This window comes from Mauremys reevesii, linkage group 8, assembly GCF_016161935.1.
Source record: "Mauremys reevesii isolate NIE-2019 linkage group 8, ASM1616193v1, whole genome shotgun sequence".
Taxonomy (NCBI): domain Eukaryota; kingdom Metazoa; phylum Chordata; order Testudines; family Geoemydidae; genus Mauremys; species Mauremys reevesii.
The window spans coordinates 18,053,313-18,077,349 of NC_052630.1; the positions used below are offsets into that span (position 1 = coordinate 18,053,313).

The following is a 24,037-nucleotide window of genomic DNA, read 5'->3' on the forward strand; positions in this document are numbered from 1 at the left end:
ATCATTCCACTTTCCATTTGGCCTTGTATGCGCTTCATTCTACGATGGGCATTTTTGGCCAACTTAATCTTTTTTAATTTTAAGCAGCGTTTGCAACCAATCCATTTTGCTGCCCCATCTGTTCCCCCGCCCCGCATTCTCTCCCCACATGACTTCCTTTCTAACTTCATAGTGATTTTCATCTGTCCAAAGAAGACCACATGAATAAAATGTTAACCATTTTAGCATCTGATCCAGCAGTTCTTATTCAGATACAAGTCCCATTGGCCTACCATGGAAGTTTTGAGTGAGTAAGGACTTCAGGTTCATATCCATAATCTTTCCTTCGACCTCTGTGTATTGTGTTTTTAATGATCCTTCCTTTTTTATGTCGCAATACAGAGAGTTTTGCCACTTTTATTTAAATCCTGTCGCTTGCTGAATCAACCTGTTAGTTCTGCTTACAGAGGGTAGTTCCCATTTTTTTAATTAGTTTGCATTCTACCCTTAAATGGTCACAGAAAAATCTGAATCGCCTGCAAAGCCTCCCCTGTAAGGTTGAAGCCCTCCCACCCATGGATGGACCTGTACTCTGTTCTCTCATTTTTAATGTGGCCCATCCCATCAACCCTGGAACTTTCATTGTCTGCAGTGGGAATTCTGGCTACCAAAAGAATAATGAATTGTGTTCCTAATGATTATAGTAGAGGGTCTGAGACTCAGGACTCCTGGGTTTTGTTCCTGGTCCTGCACCTAGTTTGCTATGTGATTTTTAGGCAAATGACCTAAATGCTGTGCCTTGGTTTCCCCATCTGTAAAACCTCATACCTCATAGAGAGATTTATACCTGTCATACCTCATAGAGAGATTTATGATGAACAATTAATATTTGCAAGAATGTTTATAATAATAGGAGATATACCAATCTCCTATAACTGGAAGGGACCTTGAAAGGTCATTGAGTCCAGCCCCCTGCCTTCACTAGCAGGACCAATTTTTGCCCCAGATCCCTAAGTGGCCTCCTCAAGGATTGAACTCACAACCCTGAGTTTAGCAGGCCAATGCTCAAACCACTGAGCTTTCCCTCCCCCCTGTTGAGGTTAGGGTGTGAGGTTCTATGAAGATTTAAAGTGGTATTATTTATTAAGATAGCATTTTCTAGTAACCTCCTTCCACGCACTCACACCCTTAGGTAACAGACATCATGGAATTGGAGCTACAAAAGATAAATACCAATAAGTTAAAATATTTCTGTGAAGGAAGTTGAAAGAATAATTTCTTTGGCATTCATAAACAGTCAGTAATGGATGACCATGCCCACAGTAAATTTATTTGACATTCATAATTAGTCAGTAATAGATAACCATGCCCACTGTAATTGAAAATCAAATTTTACAGTGGATTTATTACTGGTAAAGAAAATATGTAACCTTATGTAATTCCTAAACTGAGTATATCATTTGCCATGAGCTGATTTGCAATTTCCTCTAATTTATTCATTAATTGAAGGAATTTTATTATTTTAGAAGGTTCTTTTAACTCTCTGGCTTGATCACAGACAGCTGTGAGTATTTACTGTCTGAGCTGTGTTGGTTAGTTGGGACTGGTCAGTAGGGTGACTAGACAGCAAATGCGAAAAATCGGGACGGGGTGGGGGGTAATAGGAGCCTATATAAGAAAAAGACCCCAAAATCGGGACATCTGGTCACCCTACTGGTCAGACAGGTGACATGGTTTTATTCCTCTTCCTGTGGCTGAATTGAGAATGTCATTACTTCCAGTTTGTCTTCTCACTCTGGTAACTTAAAACGCGTGACTTTGAAATTCAGTTCCCATGAACTTTTACGCAGTAAAACTTGATTGCATGAAGGTATGTGGGAAGCAAATACCTGAGGCATGGCTGAAGCAAATTCACTGAGGGCCAGATTCCGATTCCCTACTCACATTACTCTCAGCCCTAAAAATGCACGGTGATTATTTCTGGAATTCTTTTTAGCCCCACCCAGTCTTTCCTGTGCCTTAAAGTTCTTTATTTCATTCTCTTTCAAACATGCTATTAGATTGAATTTTCAATAAACACTCTATATGCATCTGACGAAGTGGGTATTCACCCACGAAAGCTCATGCTCCAATACGTCTGTTAGTCTATAAGGTGCCACAGGTCTCTTTGCTGCTTTTACAGATCCAGACTAACACGGCTACCCCTCTGATACTCTATATATAGGCAAGGATCTTATATTTTTTTATATGTAAGAACCCACTGTTACAACTTACCTTCCTCGCATAGTAACATATGCAGCCAGCAGACTTAGAATAATATCATGTTAAAGAGACTGAGGAGCCTGATCCTGCACTCCAAATCCTACTGTAGTCAATGGAAATTTGACGTACATGGGGCTTATGGCACGAAGCCTGTGGAACATATTTTTTCAGGTTTATAAGCAAGATTAACTTTGGTTTGGGGCCCTGTTGTGCAACCCTCATTCATAGTGATGAGCATCTACCCTTGTGAGAAGACCAGCTGAAGTCAATGGAACTGCTCATGGGAGTGAGGACTCGGCAGTATAAGGGATGCACAGTTGGATCCTTGATGTCTGCTCCTCTGGGTTTGTACAATGCTTAGCACAATGGGGCCCTGATCTTGATTAGTTGTGAGGGGCTGCTGATTAAAAATAATAATGGTGTTCTTCTCCTCCTTTCTTAGACTCACTTGGTTTTGAAACCATACGTTAACAGCCTGGCAAATGTGTGGTGACCAATTTGCAGTGTTCCTTCGTGTGTGACAATGACGACGAGATGCTTCTTTTCTCTTTCCCCAGGGCCTGCACATAACAAGTTCCACAGATCTTCTGAGAGAGCGCTAGATGCTAATGCTAACTTCAGCGCCATGCGTCCCAGACTGGTGATGTAACTGCACAAGAGAACTTTGGGCAAAATTCACCATGGGCGCAAACACCTCCAGCAAGCCACCGGTCTTCGATGAAAATGAAGAGGGTAAGAGCACTTTTTTACTGTTCTGTTTAAAAGAACAGATGGTCCCCATGTGTATTCCACACGTGGGATATGCATGTGCACCAGGCACCGCGCTTTCTTGCAAACAGTGTCTGTTGTCCTGCACCTGCACTGCAGCTCTCCTTGTGCTTCCACCCCTCGGCATAAAGGGTGGTGCGGGCCGACATCTCGAGTTCTTTCTTACCACCGCATGGTCTGGGTTGGAATCTTCAGTGTACTCAGCTCTGTTTTGCTGTGTCATTCCTGTAAGAATTCTATGGAATTAATTTTTTAGTAGTTTTTGTAGTATAGCATAGCACAGATAGTTAGATAGCATTTTTTTCCCCTGCCCAGGGACTTTTCCCCCAAGAAGTCTGGCATTATGCTGAGAGTGCTGGGGTTCAAAAACTGTGTTTCCTGCTCTCACACCTTTTCTGTGAGTGACTAACATCAGTGCTGTCTTTACTGCCTGGGTGATGCTCACATTTCTGCCAAATGCAGCATCTGTCTCTCTTCTCCCCCAAGAACTCATGAGGGTCAGGAACTGAGACTCAGAAAACACCTCATGGAATAAGGCAATGAAGCCCAGTCAGATCTGGGCTGGGGACCCTCCCCTATACATTAGCCTCAACAAGCAGGCAGTACCCTCTGAGTATGAGCTCAGGAATGGAGGCTAATTCTGTTAAGCCTAAAGAGATGGCTTCAGAGGAGAGAAAGGGGAACTCTCATAGACATAAGGACAAGTTATCTATGCCTAAGATTGCCCTGAAAAGAAGGGATCCTTCCCTGACCCTGTCAGACTCGGGAAAGCCAGCACACCTGGGTGCTAAGGTCTTAGGCCCAACTAAATCTTTTCAGCAAGAGAAGGAGGTGTACAAGGGTATGTATTGAACAGTTCCAAAACTGGCTCTGGTGGTGAAGACTTAGGATAGACAGCTCCTACTGCTTCCATTCACTTCGGGTACTGAGGCTGTACAATAGCAACATGGTCCCGGGAGGAACTGACTGCCATGGTCCGCCAGTGGACTCTCCTCATACTCCTGGACAGTCGGAGACATACATCTCCCCGGACGACATATTTACCCTCCCCATCCACATTCACAGATCCTATTGGGTCCATGTTTATTCTGGGATGTTGTTACACCAGAGGAGGAGTCTGTCACAAGGAGACAGAATCATTCTCCCATTTCACCCACCAACCTTGAAGTACAGTCCTCAGTACTGTTGATCCTGCTGGTGATCAGGGATCCGGCCTTTGCTTCCGATTGGTCGGAGGCGCCACAGGATTCTTTGTGGCACTGAGGAGAGGTGGCCCCAGACAGAAGCCCTAGAAGAAGATGAGGGTTCCAACCTCCAAATAGACCCAGGTGGTACCCTGTGCTGTGGGGTCCCCCCTCCATTAGTGGAGCCATTTTATCAATATCAGTATATTGGGGATCATGGGAACCCTACCCCAGACATCCAGGCTCGGTGCACAAATTCTGTTTACCATTGCCTGGCCGTACGCAACCAGCCCCATTGGAGTATTTGGAGGAGGAAGGAGGATCTGACAGTTCCAGTGGTTCCAGGATCAATCTCATCATTGTCACTGGATGAGGCAGCCTCTCCATCTTCTCCGTCTCTGCTGGATGACTTTAAAAAAATACCAAGAGCTGATGCACACAGTAGTGGCAGAGCTACAGATCCAGCTAGAGGGAACTCAGGCGCCTCAGCACAGCTTACTAGACATTCTGCAACCCTCCCGTCCCAGAGTGTCCTTCCACCCCTGCTTCTTGTGCTCCCACTCCTAAGAGGCCTAAGAAGTGCTACTTTGTCCCATCCCAGGGGGAAGAGTTCTTGTTTTCTCACCCTCTGCCAAACTCCTTGGTGGTGCAAAGTGGCCCAAGCAAGAGCACTCAAAGGCTACTTCCTCTGATAAGGGATATAAGAGACTCAGCCTTCTGGGAAGAAAGGTCTTCTCTTCCACCTTCCTCCAATTCAGGCTCTTTAATTATCAGGCTGTCAATAACCTCAGTTTTCAATGGGATAGATAAGTTTAACCATGAACAAAACATCGAGTGAAATGTGACTCTCAGATCCACAGAACAGCCCCTATTCTGTAATCGCTGATCACCCAAACTTACTGGTTAAGCAAAGGCCATTCATGCCTTCTGACTGCACACACCAGCTATTACTTCACTTGCCTTTCCCAACTACCAAACGGTTTATAATGCCAACCTGAGGGCGGGGTTTGAAGAGTGACCCTCTCCCGGGGAGCCAATGGTTTTGAGAAGTGCCAGGCGAATCCCCTGGTGATCTGAGGGTGAGAACTGCTGGGTTTTGGAAATGGTAAGAGAGCTTCTTGGGAGGTTGGCAATCACCCCAGTCACATGAGGAGTGCTGGATTTAAGGGTGGTGGGAAAACAACTTGAGGGCTGGGCGTTTCCCTGCCTGCTTTGGGCTTGGTGGGAAGCTGCTTCAGAGGTGTCAGCCAGTATCATCGTTGGAGGTTCTTGATAACTTTGCCCTTCCAGGCCACCATACTAGTTGTTACCATGAAACTAGAGCTCAGGGTTGGTATTACAGAACATGAGCATGCATTATCACAATATTAGCTCTGAGAGATAGTTGTCTTGGTGCTGCCATGATTATAGATGCAATCTTTCAAATATTGCTCCATAAACTTATTTCCTGATGCATGGCGAGAGTCAATTTATTAACTACCATATATGCTTCCACATGGCTGCATGAATACAATACATAAATAAATACAATACATAAAATACAGGTGACGCATCATATAAGCTACTATCCTAGACAGATAAATATAATACTGGTCAAATACTGAAAGATAACAGTATTTAATCATTAAAATGCTCAGTTTATCCTGGGAAACTTTGACTTCCACAGGAAGTTTTGAGTTTGGTTCAACACCTTATGAAATATATTTGATATTTATCAGTTGCAAAATGAAATCTTTGAAGTGCCTTTTCGATAACACTCACAATAAGCTTTCATATTTTTTATGTACGATGAAGGGCAGCAAAATATTGTGTTAAAAATACTGGAATGGTTGGAACAATTTTGTTTACTAGTTGCTCAGTTGCTCAGACCAAGGTTAGAGAAGGAACAGGAAGCTTTATACAAAGTGGTGTCCAACCAGCAGCCTGCTGCTAGTCATCTGGTCCCACTGAGTCAGCAGGTACAGCATCTGGTTGCAGGGCCGTTGCTGCGATTCCCTTATCTGCCTTCACAGTGTGGTGGTGCAGTGGGTGAGGCTCTTGCTCAGTAACCTCATGGACCTGGATTGGAGCTCTGTGGAGGCTGGCAAAGGATGGAAGTGTTATGGGGGGTAGCATGCCTCAGGTGAAGGGAGCTCCTGCAGCCAGAACTCCCTTTCCTGGTTATCAGGAATGGTGTTGATAGGCTGTACTGTAAGCTGCGATTGGCATTCCTTAGTTAGCCTGAAAAATAGGGAGCAGGGGTTTGTGCTGGAGCCCAAGCAGAAACCAGTGCCACCCCCAAGTCTATTTCAGGCCTGTGCCTCAGAGCACAATCTACTATTCAAACACCAAATTCACGAAGTAACACAAAACAGCCCTGGCCACTGCAGGGCTCTGAGTGTCTCTCTTCACCTCCCTGAAAAGAATACAGCCCTTCCTTTAGTCCCCTGCCGAACCGCGTGTCAGGAAAGCAGTCCTTAGCCCTTTCCATCTGTTTCACCCTTCCACAGTATGGAAATGGGGAGCTGGGGAATGCTGGCTTGCCTTGCTGCACAAGAGCAGGGCAGAATGCCTGCCTGGCTCTCCGGAGAGCACTAGGAGAGGAACGTTGGTTGTACACCAGCTAACGCGCCCTGGACTCAAGGACATAGAGCTGCCTAGGGGCCTCGCCAGCTCCTAAGTGTGCTTGTTGCAGTGCACAGGGCACCCCAGGTGCTGACACACGCTGTTCCTTTTTAAAGCAAGAGCAATTACACACAGCAGTGTATTCCCTCCACGCTCCTGAGCCATCCTTCCCTGAGTCTGCAGCCCCAGTTCATCGCTCTTACCAGGCCATTCCCCTACCTTCTGTTTACAGTGCTCTAAGACAGGATTTCACTCTCTGAGCTCACTCAGGGAATGGATTTATGATGATGTCCTCCAAATGTTATGAAATCTGATAAACCACTTCCATTATTGCTTACCGGATTGCTGGTCTCATAATAAATGCTGAGTAAGTACCTGGACAACACTAGCCTGCACTTGGGCTAAACTGACTGCTGGCCTCACTCCCTGATTATTATTAAACTACTGTTGGTTATTTTGCATTAAAGTAATTGGAAAAAATGATGGAAAACAAACTCCATTTTGAGATTCTCCTGGAGGTTGCACCTCTTGTTGCTGTACATTCAAACGCTCAGTATTGGCTTGTGTCATAAATAGCTGCCAGCACTGACTCAGCAGTATAGGTGGATGATTTTCACTTTTCCTCTGGCCTTCCTTGGAGTGGCATGGCTGGGTGATTGTTGGTGACAAGGAGACTTCTCATCACATTAGAACTATTCATAAACACTGAGATGGGTGGGAGACATGGCAGAAAGCAAAGGATTTCTCTGCATAGGTCCCAATTCAGGAAAACACTTAAGTATGTGCTAAAATCTTTCCCTATTCAGGAAAGCATTTAAAATATGTGTTTAAGGCCCATTGAACTCAATGAGATTGAAGCACTTGCTTAAAGTTAAGCATGTGAGTAAATGCTTTCCTGAACAGGGAAGCTTTCATAGCTTTAATTTACACTGGAATGGCAAATCAAAAGTACTAACGCTATGGTGTAAATTGAGGAGCGTAACTTAAAAAATAACTTTATAGTGTTTGCAGGCAGATTCGGATCATGTTACAACCTGCACAGCATTATCATCATCATCATAAATGTGCACATGCATAACCATTCATCCAAAGCTCTCAGAGCACTTTACATGTGGTATTATTTCCATCATACAGTCTGTAAAAGTGAAGCACAGAGAAGATAAATATTTTGCCCAGATTCACATAATATCTGATCCTGTGCACATTGGAATCAGTGACAAAGATTCCATTGACTTCAGCAAGTGCAAGTCCATAATGAGCCAATGGCAGATTCAGAAATAGAGCCCAGGTGCCCTTCCTGTCTCCTAACCAGCTGTCATGTCCAGGGCATCTCACTGCCTCTCTTAAAGTGAACTTAAAATTCCTCCCCCAGATGTGGACTCTAATAGGAACTGTGGCATGGACACTTTTTAAAAATCGTTATCCCTGTATGGGATGGTCTGTCCTAAACAGCTGATTGTAAAAACCTGTGCTTTTATTTCCCCACCAGTAAAATAGATTGGATGTTTTGTGCTGGGCAGTGTCTTTTATTACATTTTCCAATTAAATCTGTTCTTGTACGATCATAAGCTCTTTGTGGGGAGGGACAATCTCTTCCATTCCAGTTGTGCAGTGCTTAGGACAATGGGGTCCTGATCCTGATTGGGGTCTATGGGCACTACCACAATACAAATAGATAATAACGGTAATACTCAGTGCCAAGTGCAGATAGTTGTTTGACAATCTGCATGAATCCCATAAGTCCAATGTTCATATAAAATAAGCATTCAAAACGATCTTTAAATGAACAGAATATCAGAGCTACTAGTTGTCAGGGTAATTTGTGCTTGATAATGTTATTTAAAAGGAGTTATTTTTATTAGTTGGTTCTTGTTTTCACTAAGTCTCACTGAGGACCTGATCTTCAGCCTACTGAAGCCAATGGAAAGACAATGATGGACTTCTAAGGGGCTTTGGATTGCCTTATTGCTATAACCTTTGTTCTACCTCCTCCCATCCTCTCTGTGCTGTTTGTTAACCTTCTGCATCACCACTTTTGTGTTGTAAGCCCTTCTTGGCAGGCACTGTGTGTTTCTGTTTGTGCTGTAGAAGGCCCAGCAACTTTTGGACACTATAAAAAAAATATTCCTTGAAGACAATAGGAGCTGAAGGTGCTGAGCAACTGCCAGGAGGAACTCGCATCTCTTACTGTTGGGCCCTAATTGCATCTGCACATCAGGTAATTGCCTGCTCAGATATATTCTCCCGCCAATGTTGGGCTTGGTTAACAGGAGAGCAGTTGAAAGACCCTGAATGTCAATTGCATGATAAATTACTCTTGACAAGTACTTAAATCCAAGGACTTGCCTTAAAATGTATGTATCTACTTATTTAGGGACAGATTCTGTCACCCTTACTCACACAACAGAGTAGTACATAACTCTGTGAGTAGTTCCCTTGATTTCAGTGGGTCTGTTTCTGGAGTCACATATTACTCAGCATGAGAAAGAGTGGCAGAATCTGGCTCTCGGTGATTTTGTCTATCACAACAGTTAGGAAAGTGATTCTTATAACACAGGTTCTCAAACTCTTTCATAGTGTGGTGCTTGCCTTAATACAGACAGCATCTCATGGACACCACCCCTCTCATATCTGATCTTATGGACTGTGTCTTCCCTATTTCCAGTCTTCCAATCCCAGTGCTAGCTCTGGCCTTTACTGACATGGACAAGTGAGATTAGGAAAGCATTGAATATATGCTTTGGGATTCTTAATGTGAAGTAGCAGCTGCAAACAATGAAAGCCAGCATCACATACCTGCCAAATCTCTGTGGACAAGCAGTAAGTGTTTCATGGACCAGGGGTTGAGAATCCTTGCCATAAACTGGTCCTCAGATCCCCCCTTCCATTAAGGACTCACCTGTCATAAACTTCCAGCTGAGCCATGGAAAATGTGATGGACCACAAAATGTGAATGCCCATGTCATTGTTTGCAATAATACACACATCTCATTAAAATGTGTGTTGAATTGCATGGCTAACTGGGCTATGCAGTGGTTCTTACTGCAGACATAGATCGAGAAACTGAGTATGCAGATGGACCCTTCGATGTGCTTCTGGCTGTATGTTCAAGCAGGTACCTGACATATTCATTGCCAGCACAAATAAAGTGCACAATTATGCATGCATTTTTTTCATGAGCTTGCGCTGTACAGATTTCTGTGGGGCGCAAGACAATACCATTTTGGATTTACACTCCAGAGGGGGTGTGCACTTGAGTGGTGGGCAGTTCCCGAGCTGAGTCTTCCCACGCAGAGCTGATCTCAGTGTCTGTCTTTCTGCAGCTGGGCGTGTTCCTACCTGTGTGTCTGCTAGAGGAGGCTTGAGGGCCTGGCTTAGCAGGACAGTGAGGGAGCCCAGGCTGGTGGTACCCCAATACATAAGGTGGCACCCCAAAAGAGGGGGCAACCCGTCACAGATGCATGGATAATTACTGGTACCTAGATTGATCACTCCCATAGTCCCTGGGGAGATTTGGAAAGGCATTTTGGTGAGAGTGGACAAGAAGTCAGCAGAGAGCTAGAGAGGAAAGGATTTCACTGGGATACTGTTTTATAGCGTAGGGAACCCATCATAAAGTTCATTAACTATTATTCAGTCACTGTTGGAGAGAGGAATGTTACATACTTTGATCTGAAATCAGGCACTGTTGGTATGTTGGACAAAAATCGTATTCCTGGATCATCATCTTTCCAAAAGCATCAACTAGCTGTAGAGGCAGATGATAAAGAGTCAAATATTTGAAAGGTTTCTGGTTGGAGTTCTTTTAAAACAAGGTCATTTTTTACTGAGCTAGTGGGAGGGGTGGAGGGAAGGAGGTTTGATTTGTTTGTATTTTGTGTTGTTTAACTAATGGACTCATTCAGAAGAAACCTGTCTGTTTGTTTCTATCTCTAGAAACGGCTCATTCTGTACATTGGCCTAAATATCATTAATAATGTATCCCTTGGTACTGCTAGCCTGACAACATCAGTGATAAATGTCAATTAATACCCAGTGGCAGATGCCAAGACATTTAAAAAAGAGAGGTGCTGGTGAGCCCATTAATAAGTTAAAATGATAGTTCGAAAGACTCTTACTAGGACATTTGTTTTATGTGCTCAGTATCCTGGCAGGTTCCATGTTTGTTGGTCAGCAATTAGCGCAGGACTTGGAGTACATATTTCTGGGACTTGCTTGGGAGAAGGCACCGTCTCTTGTGTTTGGATTTGTATAGCCCCTCACATAACAGGATCCTGATCCTGACCAAGCCTCCTGGGGCTAACGTAATATAAAGATGATACATATGAAACAGATCTGAATCTGACTCTACAGTCTCATCACTTTCTGTACTGCCCCAAGCACACTCACTGCTCAGCTGATGAGAAAATAATGTGAATCGTGCCTTACCTGGGTCTGTTGTACAGTAATGTAGGGTCCCACTGTCAAGCCACAGTGGCAAACCACTATTGTGCATGACTTTTACTCACTCCAGCAACCCGTACCATTTTGTTATCGTAATATCCTCATGGGTTTTTTATATTGCTTTTAACAGCATCCAGGGATCTGTTGTGCTGGGAAGGGCATTTTGTAAATAACTTGATTAACGACGGGGAGGATTTTCCATTCTGATAATTCCTAACGAGTAACCAGAATTCCTTAATGGCTTCTCTCTGCTGGGGTTTCATTCACAAAGGGATCTTTTTAATATTTCCTGTAAGATGGAATGTGCATTTGTCAAATGGTGCATAACAATACATCATTACTCCCATTATTCAGGAAATAAACATTTGTTTGTAAGAAAGATGTTGTGAGTATAAATAATATGCATCCAAATGCATGCCCCTATAGAGTTGTATCTACTTGTGCAGTCACTTATCAGAGTCTCTGTGTTGTGATAGTTCAGTATTTAATTATTCTAAAAGGTCTTTAGTTTTGCTAAGAATCCGAGTGGCTTGAGAATACCCACCCAGTCAAAATGATGAATTTTGAAGAACAGAGGCGTGAAGTCACTAGACTGGGGCTCTGGAGAGCTGGGTGTAGTTCCCTGCTCTGCTACAACCTTCCTGTGTGACCTTGAACAAGTCACTTAGGGCATGTCTATATGGGAGCCTCTCAGCCTAGCTCTGCAGGCTTGTGGTAGTGGAGCTCATGCCTGAACCCCCAGGCTTGAGAGCCTGAGCTCCAGCCCAAGTCGCAATGTCTACACAGCTATTTTTAGCATGCTAGTGCAAGCCCCACTAACACAAGTTTGTCTACCTGTGTGAACTGTATTGTACTATGTGTATGTACAGTACCTAGCACAATGGGTCCTTCTCTCAGTTGGGGTCTCTAGGCACTACTGTATTACACGTAAATAATGATTATGCGTTTTGGATAACTTTCAGAATTGTTGTTGTTCTAATATGACTGTTTCAGATTCTTCCTTTAAATGGATTTATCAAGGGGTTTAATTTGAGCTCAAGTGAAACAGGATGACGGCATTATTTTGCTGTTGGTATTTACTCCAAGTAGGTACAGCTGTAGATTACAGCTAGTTAGTTAGTTTTAAAAGGAAATGTATTAACTAAGCAAAGGGCCTATCGGATGAGATGCTCTCAATTCCTTATATAATCAGGATCAGGCTACACTCATTGAGGGCCAGATTCTGGCCCTGGCGCCATCCTCTTTGCATCACTCCTGTGCAAAGGGGCATGGAGTGCTTCCCTGAAGAGGGGAACCCTCTAATGTAGGGGAGTTCCTGGTGGTGCAATGCTGGCATATGGGAAGGAGACGGGTCGGCATGCTGGGTGTAGGACTGAGTACGTGATGCTCTGGCTGAGCCTATACCAGTGCTGAGGTCCCTATTGAACAGCTCCAGCTTGGAGTAGTTTAGAGGCTGTTAGGCTGCAGTAAATTATGCTGGGGCTGGTTTGGTCTCAGATTTGGGGAGAGGAATAGCTCAGTGGTTTGAGCATTGGCCTGCTAAATCCAGGGTTATACGCTCAGTCCTTAAGGGTGCCACTTAGGGATTTGAAGCAAAATCAGTACTTGCTCCTGCTAGTGAAGGCAGGGGGCTGGACTCAATGACCTGTCAGGGTCCTTTCCAGCTCTGTGATATAGGTATATCTCCATATATTATTATTATTGCCCCAGGACTGGAGGAGACAGAAATGTGATTTACACCTGCCTTCCTCCCCAGCTTGGGTCCTGCACTGAACACCACTCAGCTGTATCCAGGGACTGCTGATACTTTCACAGCACTGGGAAAGGGCTTTGTTTTTCTGGGGTGGCAGGGACTTTTGTTCTTAAAGAAAAGGGGAGGAAACGGTCAGGTAAGCGATGGCAAATGGTGTCTGATTGACAGACCTGGAGACTGAGGGCCCATCCTCCAAAGCGCTTCCCGTGAGGTGCTGATCTCCCTCTGCTCTGGCTGAGGTAGCTTGGTACTTTGCAGAATGAGATGCTCAATCCTCTCCTCATCCAGTACGGCATAGGCAATATGGGAACACACTGCCTTGTCAATGTGCCTCAGTCCTGACTTGGTGGGTGAGAAGAAAGTTCAAGGTGGGATTTCTAAAAGGACTCAGCATTGGCTTAATTTCTGTTCCAAATGAAGTTGATGGGAATTTTACTGAACTGGGAACAGAAAATCCTTTCCTGTTTCCAAGCCCACCCATTCCTCGGCCTCTCTGCTAAAACTTTGAACACATAGGTTGGTTATTTCCAGTTGTAGGGGTGTTTTTTGTGATGTGAACCTCTTTCCAATAGGAACTAGGGTTAATCTGGTCCAAATCATTCTATGAAGGCCACCAAACAGCCATCAGATGGTAACAACCTTCTGTCACCTATGACTTTGGGCTGGGTTCATGCCAGCAGCCAGGAATTGGAGGAACTTTCCAAAGGAATGCAGTATTTATATTATAAAATGCACATACATGAATATGAGATGTGTATGTGTATATACTGTACTCTAGATACACGGCTTAAGTCTATTCTCCCATTGGTGCATGCACAAAACTCCCATTAATGGAAATCAGGAGTATATTTTGATGGAAGGAATGGAAGTCATTATAAGCCATATGTTTTTGCTTCTCTAGCTGTACTGGAATGGGTGATAAGTATCTTTATATCCTTGACTGCTGCTTAACAGATGGGGTTTTAACGAGGCTTTTGAGGGGTGAGGTGTCCTTCATGAGGACATTTCTTATGCTTTGTTAGTTTGCACATATTTTATCTAAACATTAGTCCTGGACTCTGGGTTCAGATATAAGCAGCAAAGAATCCTGTGGCACCTTATAGACTAACAGACGTTTTGGAGCATGAGCTTTCGTGGGTGAATGCCCACTTCGTCGGATGCATGTCTTCATGCATGTATTTGCTGCTTTTACAGATCCAGACTAACACGGCTACCCCTCTGATACTTGGGTTCAGATATGAAATACCACCCCCTCTGGCATTAAAGTGGCATTTCCTGCACATGCTTCAGCAGACACTTTAAAGCTATAGCAGTGTACACACTGCTCCCTGTCTCAAACATAGTCCGTTTGTCGGACATTACGTTATAACCAGGCTTGGCGGGAGTCAGTTTAAATCGTTAGTTGTTGCTAAACGTCCATTTTACCCGACACACAGAAATAATGAAAAAAGAATCCATTGACAATTTTTGGCAAGTGCAGCATCCCCTGCACCTTGCACCTGCAGGGCTCCTGTGTCAGCGGCCCCGCAGCTGTACAGAGAGCCATGTGCAGCCCCAGTCACTCACTCACCGGCTGGGAGTATAGGGGCCATCCCCCAGCAGAAGCCATTCAGTAGCGGTCTGGCCTCCCCTGCACCTGGGCCCTCATACTCCTCTCTGCAGCCCTGGCCAGGGGTCTCTGCTCTGCTGGGCCAAGGCCGTAGCCTCCTCTGCACCTTCTGCCTGGGTGTCTCAGAGCCCTTAGCTGGGTAATGAGCCCCCTGCAGCCCTGCTGCAGCACTGACCTTACCCTACTCCCCCACCCCGCCTTAATTTCCCACGAGTGTGAAAATTGAAATTGCTTAAAAATGCTGAAAATCAAAATTGATATTGTGGCAATTGCAAAAAAATAAATATCAACTTCTGCCAAGCCTAATTGTAATATGAATTCTGTCTCCGACTTGGGAATGATTGAAATAGTTCCTTATCTGATGGCATCTAAAATGACTTAAGATTCTTGATTATGCAGACAAGGCTCCAGACTAAAAGATTTGGATTTAGTTCCAGACTTTGGTTGCTAGTGTTTGCACCTAAGATTTTTGGATTAGCCCATTGTGAGAGGCTAGAAAGATAGGTAAGAAACAATGATCATCCCTAATGAAATGTTCTTCAGATCAGAAGTGTCATGTTACTTAGCGTTCACTCAGCTGGGTTAGCTGTATCCTGTGTGTTAAAAGTGTTAGTAAATACCTTAATACAAAAAATGGAGCTGGAGAGTGCAAGTTTGTGAAAACTGGCTTCTGGTTTAGATTTTTAGATTTTAAGGTTGGAAGGAACCCATATGATCATATAGTCTATCGTTTTGTGGGACCCTGGGCCAGTGCAACTGGGGGCCCTCGTTACCCCTTCCGCCTGCAGTCTCACCCCCCCCCACACCTCACCCCCGGTGCTCCTGCTGGGGAAACAGGGTCAGGGCACAGGGGGTTGCCCCGCCCCCCATCTCAGCACTCCTGCTGGGGAGTGGAGTCGGGGCATGGAGGCTTGCCCCCACTCCACCCGCCTGGCGCTCCTGCTGGGGAGTGGGTTGTGGGGGCAGAGGCTTCCCCCGCTCCCCAGCAGGAGCACCAGGCAGACAGAGCGGCTCAGGACGCAGGGGTGCCCATTTTTCTGGGACCCCCCAGAAATTTACCGCCACCAACACTTCTAGTTTTACACTTCTGTTTGTGTTGAAAGAGGCCGAATTTACGTTATTGCCGTGTTAGTTTCTGTCTTTGGAAAACATGTTCGTTTCTATATGACCAATGTTTTAAAAGTATGAGGTTAAGCTGGGACTTAAATTTGGATGACATTCTGAGTTCTTTGTACTGTTGTGTACAGCGAAGCTGTAGCTTCATGTCAATCTGTGTCTGTCCTGTTACCATAGTGAGATGCCCTTGTTTCAAGTCCGAGACAGTGTATCCTGGAGAAAATGAATGTATTTCTGGCTGTTATCCTGTGGGGGGGGAGAATGTGTCTGTTGCTGGGGAAGAGTGATTTACAGCAACATTCTTGCTGAAAATCTCCGCTGATAAAATGCTTTGGGGACAAATGGCTCTTGGTTTCTGTGCAATTCAGTTCAGCTAATGAACAAGGCAGCAGATGGCAATTAGAGGACAGCTGGGCTTTCCAAGGAGCCTTTGGTCTAAGATACAAAGAAGGAGAGAGTTTAGTAGGGGTTGAAGCAGAAGGTGCTCACACACCAGTGGTGCCATGAAAACACGATTTCCAAACTCACTACACTTATTTTGCCTTCAGTCTAAGGGAGGGTAACTTAGAATCTCTTCCTGAGCCTCAGAAGCCAGTGCCAGTAGCACATCATGGAATCTACCTGGAAGGAGTTTTCATGTGAGAGGTGTGGTTGGATCCTGGGGCTGGAGAATGAAAGGATTAGAGGGTGTTGTCAGCATGGTGAACCTGGGCACCTAGGGAGCCTGGGATGACTTTGTTGGTCGCACTTAAACCTGCTGTAAATCCTCTGAAATTGGGGTAGGTGGAGACTTGATTGTGGGTGGAGCCTGAGAATACCCCCACTCTGTCTTCCCAAATTGACTCTGGGATATGGGGTTTTGTTTTGTGCTCCTCTCTAGCTCTGAGGAGACATCTAGGCAGTGATTTTTCAAAAGGGCCTTAGGGAGCTGGACTCCTAACTCCCTTAGGACAAATCCTGTTGTAAGCTGTCAATGAAGCTTAACCTCTCTGGGCCAGATATACGTTAGTTGTAACCCAGGTGTCAATTTATTTTGGTTTTTAAAGCAAGCTCTTTCACTCTGATTTCACTTAAAATTCAAAATGGAATTCAGGTGGAGTGGCCATTATAGAGGAGAAAAGCCTTCAGACTATGAAATGGCAATATGTATTTAGACTGAAAACCTTTCAAGTGTGGACTGTTTCTTGTAGAGCACATTAGGTGTGCCCGGTAAATGATGAGGATCATACTGGTTTGATCTCTTTATGGTGGCTGCAGAATGCAACTCTTTGTTGAGTGCTGGTCCCTGTGGGTACTCACTGTGTGTGTGAGGTGATGATCCATGCGCATGAAACCAGAAGACTCTTCAGTGTTCAGTGGTCCATGCCTATGTCTTTATCTCTCCCTCTACTGATTAACTCTGAACTGGGAATATAAGAGGCTGGATGGACCAACTGCCTCTCCAATTTCTTGCTCGTGGTCAAGCCTCCATACGTACGCTCCCAGAGCACTGTGCTGGGGACTATGGAGCCAGTTGTCTTCTAAAGTAATTAATAAAACGTCCACCATCACAACAGGTGCTTTTGCTGGCAGGCCCACTACACCTGATACTAATTGGTCCCCTTGCTGTCAATCTCAGCAGTGAGGCCATTGATTAAATGGGGCATGGAGAAAGCTGTTTGGGGAAAGCTTGCGCTGCTGCTTTTGCCTATGTTGTCCTTGTCCAGGGTTTAAACATGGGCATCTAAGGGCTGTCAGCCCAGCAAAACTCACTCTCTTTATAACATACCCTGGGAATGACTCTTTTTAAAAAATGTCATTGTCTGACCCCAGTGCTGAAGTTTTATTATGAAAGCAGTGAGCAGTTTAGAATGCAACCTGCTGCCCAGCTAGTGGTGCAACTGTAAGACAGGAGCAAGCTGGCACGAAGGAGTAATACGGCGTCTCGCTCTCTGTCACTTTCAATCCATCACGGACATTCTCGCTGGCCTGTATTGTTCCACTCAGAACAGGTTTTCAGCAAAGCAGGTCAGACACATGGTCCCCTCCCATCCACTCACTAATTGACTGGAAATAAAGCAATGGACAAGACAAATTAACGCTGTGATTTCAGGCCCATCACTTCGGTGGTGCCTGATGGTTCTGTGGTCACAGTAATTAAGGCTAATGTGATATTAGAGATCTACCAGTAGCTTTGATTTGGTGCCTCAAATCAGCCACCCAGTGAGGTTTAAGTGCCTTTAAAGCAGTGGCTGGTATAAGGAATGGATTCCCCATTATGATCTTTTCTAACTAATGGCTGTATGGTTTGGTGCTGTGGGATCTCGGGGTGTTGCTTCATACAGGTTTTGACCTAGCACTAGCTGAAGTCAAACTCTGCAACTTAGAAATTACAGTTATGGTGTCTTGTCTTGCCTGCTGATCACCCTCAATTTCCGATTGAAGGCCATGGGTGACAGGGTTTGAACCCAGAACAGTTAATCTACTTCTTTGCTTTAATCTGCTGTTCATCTGCAAATCTCTTTCTTGCTTCCGCTGAGACAAGCAGCATAGCACACTGGTTGATCACAAGCGCTTGATATGAACAGATCATTCCAGTTAGTGTGAATGAGAGTCACCTGCCTAGCATTCACAGAGGGGAGAGCATATCCCAGGAACCCATCTCTGTTCAGAGGTCCCAATGGAGAATGAAATGATTTCCTTCTTTGGACTACAGTTCACATTCCATAAAGCTGCATGGACGGGGCTGGGCTTTCCCGCACTGTGCAGAGACCAAACTGTGTTGATTCTGGGTGACAGAAGAGTTCTCAACTTTTGGGGTTGGTGGTTTTTATTAGTCATTTAACAGAATAATAATCTAAAGCCAAGAAGTACCTTCTGTACCTAGGCTCCTGAGACAGGTGGTGCTTATTTCACAGCCATCAAAGCGCATAGATCTTTGATGAAGTGGACTCAGTGGATGTTTTGCAGTTGACTTCAGTGTGAGCAAGATCAGACTCCCATAGCTCAATAGTTGAGGTGATGTGAAAACATTTGTTTGATGGTTTCCTGCCTATATGCCATTGAAAATGGACATTTACTGCCCCAGGAACTTGCTTTTACAGCCAAATGGGAAATAACATGAATAGCGTAACTACTGTGGGTGGTGCCCCAACTGTCCATCAGCAACCGGAGGAGAATATCCCTTGGAAATCCTTCATTTTTATTAACAGTCTCAGTTCGGGGTGGGGTGAGGGAATTACAAAATCAAATTTCAGCTCAAACATTGAACTTATGAACATTTGTTGTTTCCTGCAGTGACCTTTGACCACTTTGAAATTTTGCGAGCCATTGGGAAAGGCAGCTTTGGAAAGGTAAGCTCCTCGAGAGTAAAACTACTGTATGCACAACAGAGACTGTAGCTAGCCAAGTACCGGGCACATCAGAGACGCTTAAATTTGAGAGCTTATTGCAGAGTAATGGAATATTGCTTGTTGATGAGATTTGACCTGAACTTCAAGTCCTAATAATCCAGGAAGAGTTTCTAAGTTTGACTTGTCATCCATTTGGAATTCCCAAATTCTATTACAAGATCTTAAACTGCAGTTAATGATAAACCCAACCAGCTGACTTTCCCTATGTTAGCTGGGTAAACATCCTCTGAATGAAGACTCCCCCACCAATGGAGATGCCCACTTGAGCATCCTGGTGTATCCTTGACCAAGCACTATGATTCTCCGAGAGCAGCACTGCAGGGAGCAGAGAAACATCTGTGTTTGAAATCCCACTTTGGGGATCTAAATATCGTGTTAGGATTGTGGGTTTTTTTCAGTATGGTGATATCTATGACAAAACCCATGTCTGGAAGATGCCAAAAGCCCAGAGGATTGATGGATCAGCTGTGCTACACTAGAAAAATTGTGCTGATCCTTATAGATAGGAGATGATGTCCCACTAGTACACACAAGTCCTGCCTGCAGGGAGTGAGGCTGTCTCAGCTCTTACCCTACAGTCCTGCTTGGCGAAAGGGAGGCTCAGGGAGCAGCATGCAGCACATGAATGATGGATAATTATGGGGGGAAAGCAGAGATTAGTCAGTTACTTGATAAACCTGCAATACCCCAACTTTGCTTTGACAAACTCTGTACTCTAACTATGATTCTTCTTAGCACGAATATTAAATGCAGCTAGGGTGACCAGATGGGATAAAGAAAATATTGTGGGGGGAGTCCCGCCGGCACAGCAAAAAAAAAAAGTGCGGAGTCCCTGAGTCCCGCCGGCAGAGAGAGGAAAAAAAAAAAGGGAGTCCCGGAGTCCCGCTGGTGGGGGGCGGGGAGAGAAAGGAAAAAAATGGAGTCCCACTGGCAGAGAGAGAAATATCGGGACACATTGGGAGGGAAGTCCCACCGGCACAGCAAAAAAAAAAGTGCGGAGTCTTGGAGTCCTGTCGGTGGGGAGGGGGGAGAAGCAGAGTCCCGCCAGCACGGCAAAAAAAAAAAAAAAAAGCACGGAGTCCTAGAGTCCCGCTGGCGGGGGAGAAAGAAAGGGGAAAAAAACGGAGTCACACTGGCAGAGAGATAGAGAGGGAAAAAAAATAAACAGAGTCCCAGAGTTCCGCTGGCGGGGTGGGGGTGGGGGGCACAAAACGGAGTCCTGCCGGCACAGCAAAAAAAAAAAAAAGTGTGGAGTCCTGCCAGCAGAGAGAGAGAGTGCAAAAAAAAAAAAAAAAGGGCGGAGTTCCACCGGCAGAACAAAACAAAAGAAAAAGAGTGCAAAATATTGGGACAAATTGCATCCCGACCAAACATCGATCGGGATGCAGGACAAATGCCTGAAAATCGGGACAGTCCCAATTTTATCGGAACGTCTGGTCACCCTAAATGCAGCAGTTACAGGTGATGGGCAGGGTTAAATCATAAGTGCCTGGGGCTGTGACCTAGGGACATGAATCTCATTGAAGTTATCAAGGATGCTCATAAGGGGACATTTCACCTGCACAAACTTGCTTTCAAGATGTCTCCCAGCAACTCTGCCCAATCTAACATCTTGGTTTGCTCACTTAGGTCTGCATTGTACAGAAGAATGACACCAAGAAAATGTATGCCATGAAATACATGAACAAACAGAAGTGTGTGGAGCGTAATGAAGTGAGAAATGTGTTCAAAGAGCTGCAGATTATGCAGGGCCTGGAACACCCCTTCCTGGTTAATTTGTGGTAAGTCATTAGTACTTTTCCGTTTATTAGGAGCCTGCCTTTCAGGGGGGCCGAGCCCTTATCGACGTCAGTTGGAGCTGAGGCTGCTCAGCAACTCTGAAAACCTAGGAGGTTTTTAAAAAACAACAACAACCCTGTTTATTAAAAAAAAAAGCCGTGTTTCTATTATGTGTATTTTTGTTTCTCTTGTGGCTGTTCTTCAGGGGTGTCTCCAACTGCCCGTAACCCAGTTTTATTTGACTCAACTCCTTGATAAAAACAACAGCTTCCATTTCTAGCTGGAAATACAATTGGACTCAGATTCAAACGGTGCTCCCATAATGGGGCCCCCTTCCAGCTCCTATTTAGTTGAATGGATACCCACTGGCCTGAGGCAGCAGGTGCCCACTCCTTCCAGTTTTATTCCTCTGACAGTGGAGGCTGCCATGTCTTGCCTGGCAAAGTACAAATGCAATAGATTTTGCCCTGAGCTTTCTTTTTGCTGTGAAACAGTCACGTTTTGTGCCAAAGGGCACAAAATGGGTTAGAGAATCACAAAGGCTGAATATAGTCTTTAGAAAATGGACACCATATGCTTCCTCTGTGGCATTTATAATGCACCAGTTTACAATAAATGAAGCTTTATCCTGGTAGGTGTGGAGCACCCATAACGCCCACTGATTTCAACTCTGCAGGATTGGGCCTCTCAAGCTATTAAACAAGCACCAGCCCCACGGCTGGAATAAAGAAACATTGCTGGCTTTTAATGCAGTGTGCGTTAACTTCCTGTGCTAATGTGATTGATAGCCTTGGTGAAAGGACTGGATGTTATTCAAACTTGGCAGCAGATAACCAGAAATCTAATATTAAAGAGTGGGGTAGAAGCATGCATCACCCACTAAGTACCTCGGTAGATCAATCTTAATCTCGATCAATGTTGGTCTCCATCTCTCCTGTCCCTCCCTTTGCTCCCCATTGCCTCCCGGTTGCTATTTTGTGGTTTATTCTGTGCCATCAAAAGCCAGCCTTAAAACCTTATTGATATTTGCTGAACTAATGCTATTCAGCAAAGATAAAAGCCTTTGTTCAGTGGATTTAGTGACAGGAAAAAAAATCCACCACAATTCAAATTTTATTGCAGAAACTCAGATCTCTCTTTGGGAAATGTGCACATAAAACAGTCCCTTTCCTTTAAGCATACTGGATCAATGCAGCCTACACAGACTGTTTTCAGTGGTTTGCCAGCCATCAGCACTGGGATTGATCAACACAATGATAAAAGACATCTTAATCCCTCCATCTTCATTTGATTCAGCATGTTTTTCTGCAATAGCACAGTGGAATGAAGGTTTAAATAAGGCTCTGTTACTGTTAAAGCCAGACAATAATTTTATTAGGACATCAGTAACATTTCCAGTTTTCAGGAGCTTAGATATCATGTGACTTTCCTTTAATTACATAGCAGCTTAATAGAGTCCATTGGTAAATAACATAACTAGAAGGTCCCTGCAGGATACTGGGTAATTACACTTATTAGCTCTAACGGTAATTTTCGAATGGGGTAAAACATTCAAAACAAAACCCAAACCCATAGGAATCTTGCTTGGTTACTTGGAGTTTTGAGTTAAAAACTCAAAACCCACTGAGGATCACAAATCTTTGGAATGATTCTGAGTTCATTTATGGTTTCTTATTGAAATCCTCTGAGATATGTCGTTTCAGTGCTAAAGCAGGTGAAATGTAATAATTTTGATGGATAGAGAACTCAAAGCAGAACTCAGCCATGCAAACCCAAGTAGCTCAACATGAAAGGTGGTGTTTATGCATAGACCACTCCAAAGCAAAACCTTGGAGTTTCCCATTTCTCTCGTGATTATGGTTACCTCCCGCTCCCTTGTGGCCACATCCCCAAAATGTGACAGCTAAACTTTGCTTATGATCCATGGACTACATTTTTCACTGGATTAGTTTGGTTGCTTGATTTTGGTGATGCTTGCTATTCTATCAAATTGATGAGATGCCAGCATGAATAGCCAATAGAAAGGTGCTGCCCACAGCTGATCAATAGAGTTGTCTTGTGGGATACTTGGGAAACCTTACGCGATAAATGAAGACATCCAGTGGAGTTACTTAAACTGGAGCAGTAAATAACATCTGCATCCCCTATCTGAGCAACTGGTCTGCACTACTAACAAGCTCTTGGGAACCAGTCTCAGAAAATGCGTGTGAATTAGTCATTCCTATACAAACCCAGACACTATTTGTTGTGTTAATTGTGATTTTGAGTGCAGCTGTGTACACCACCTTATAGCTTCATGCTGTGTCGTCTTCCTGATTTTGGTAGGATTCTTTGAGTCTACATAGGAGGAGACAGGGTAGCCCATCATAATTGGCCGAGTGATGCCAAAAGCAGGTGCACTGCCAGTGCAGAGCTCAGGCCAGAATGCTAATCCCATGCTGTGTTTCCAGTAGACCAAGCAGCCGGGGCTTGACACCATTATCTGGGGAAATGGCATCCCTTATCCCACCTCAGGCTTCTAAGATGTAGGAGTATTTGGGATCCATACATGCTGGCTTTTACTGCCACTTTTTACCTAGCACCATCAAAGTAACTGCATTGGTGACATGTTACAAGTGCACCAGGATATAGTGATCAGCCGTAGCCTGTTTACAGGTTTTTGTATTATTCCCTAATGCCTCCTGAGCGTACATGCAGAATAATAACAGTAAAGTTCTCCCGAATGGATTTCATAAATAGAAACTTTTTATTAGCGGATATAGATTTGCTGGCATCAATTCCTGACTACTGGAAAGAGGGAACAGATGCCTGTTGTATCTTGCATAAGGCTGTAGGAAAGGTTTGTAGGTCAAGCCTCCCAAAATAATGGTGAGTTTAGGGTTCTACTCTGAACCTAAAACAACTGCACAGCTCCACAAATATGCAGCGGATGTAGGCCGTGCTGTTCAGTCAGACCAGCCCCACTACCTGCACGATACGCACCCCTGAGCTGCCCTCTGCCAAATCAATTTGCTCCCTCTCCCTTTGACTATGTTTTGAAATATTGCTGTTCTTACTCCTACTGACTGCTGCGCTGAAACGGGGACATATATCACCCACCCCCCTGGGCTGAAACCTGGGTTTGAACCCAGGAGCTAATAATCTAAAA

At 44.5% G+C, this 24,037-nt stretch overlaps 1 protein-coding gene across 6 annotated transcripts in view; it reads left to right on the forward strand.

Moving 5' to 3' along the window:
* The window catches only part of STK32A (serine/threonine kinase 32A), a 96,988-nt gene that overhangs the window by 11,995 nt on the left and 60,956 nt on the right, over positions 1–24,037 (forward strand). For all 6 annotated transcript variants that reach the window (XM_039486734.1, XM_039486733.1, XM_039486736.1 and 3 more), the window contains 3 exons: positions 2,799–2,973; positions 18,995–19,050; positions 20,740–20,891. In XM_039486734.1, coding sequence (XP_039342668.1) covers positions 2,922–2,973; positions 18,995–19,050; positions 20,740–20,891 — 260 coding nt within the window. In that variant the 5' untranslated portion in view covers positions 2,799–2,921. The remainder of the gene's footprint in view (positions 1–2,798; positions 2,974–18,994; positions 19,051–20,739; positions 20,892–24,037) is intronic.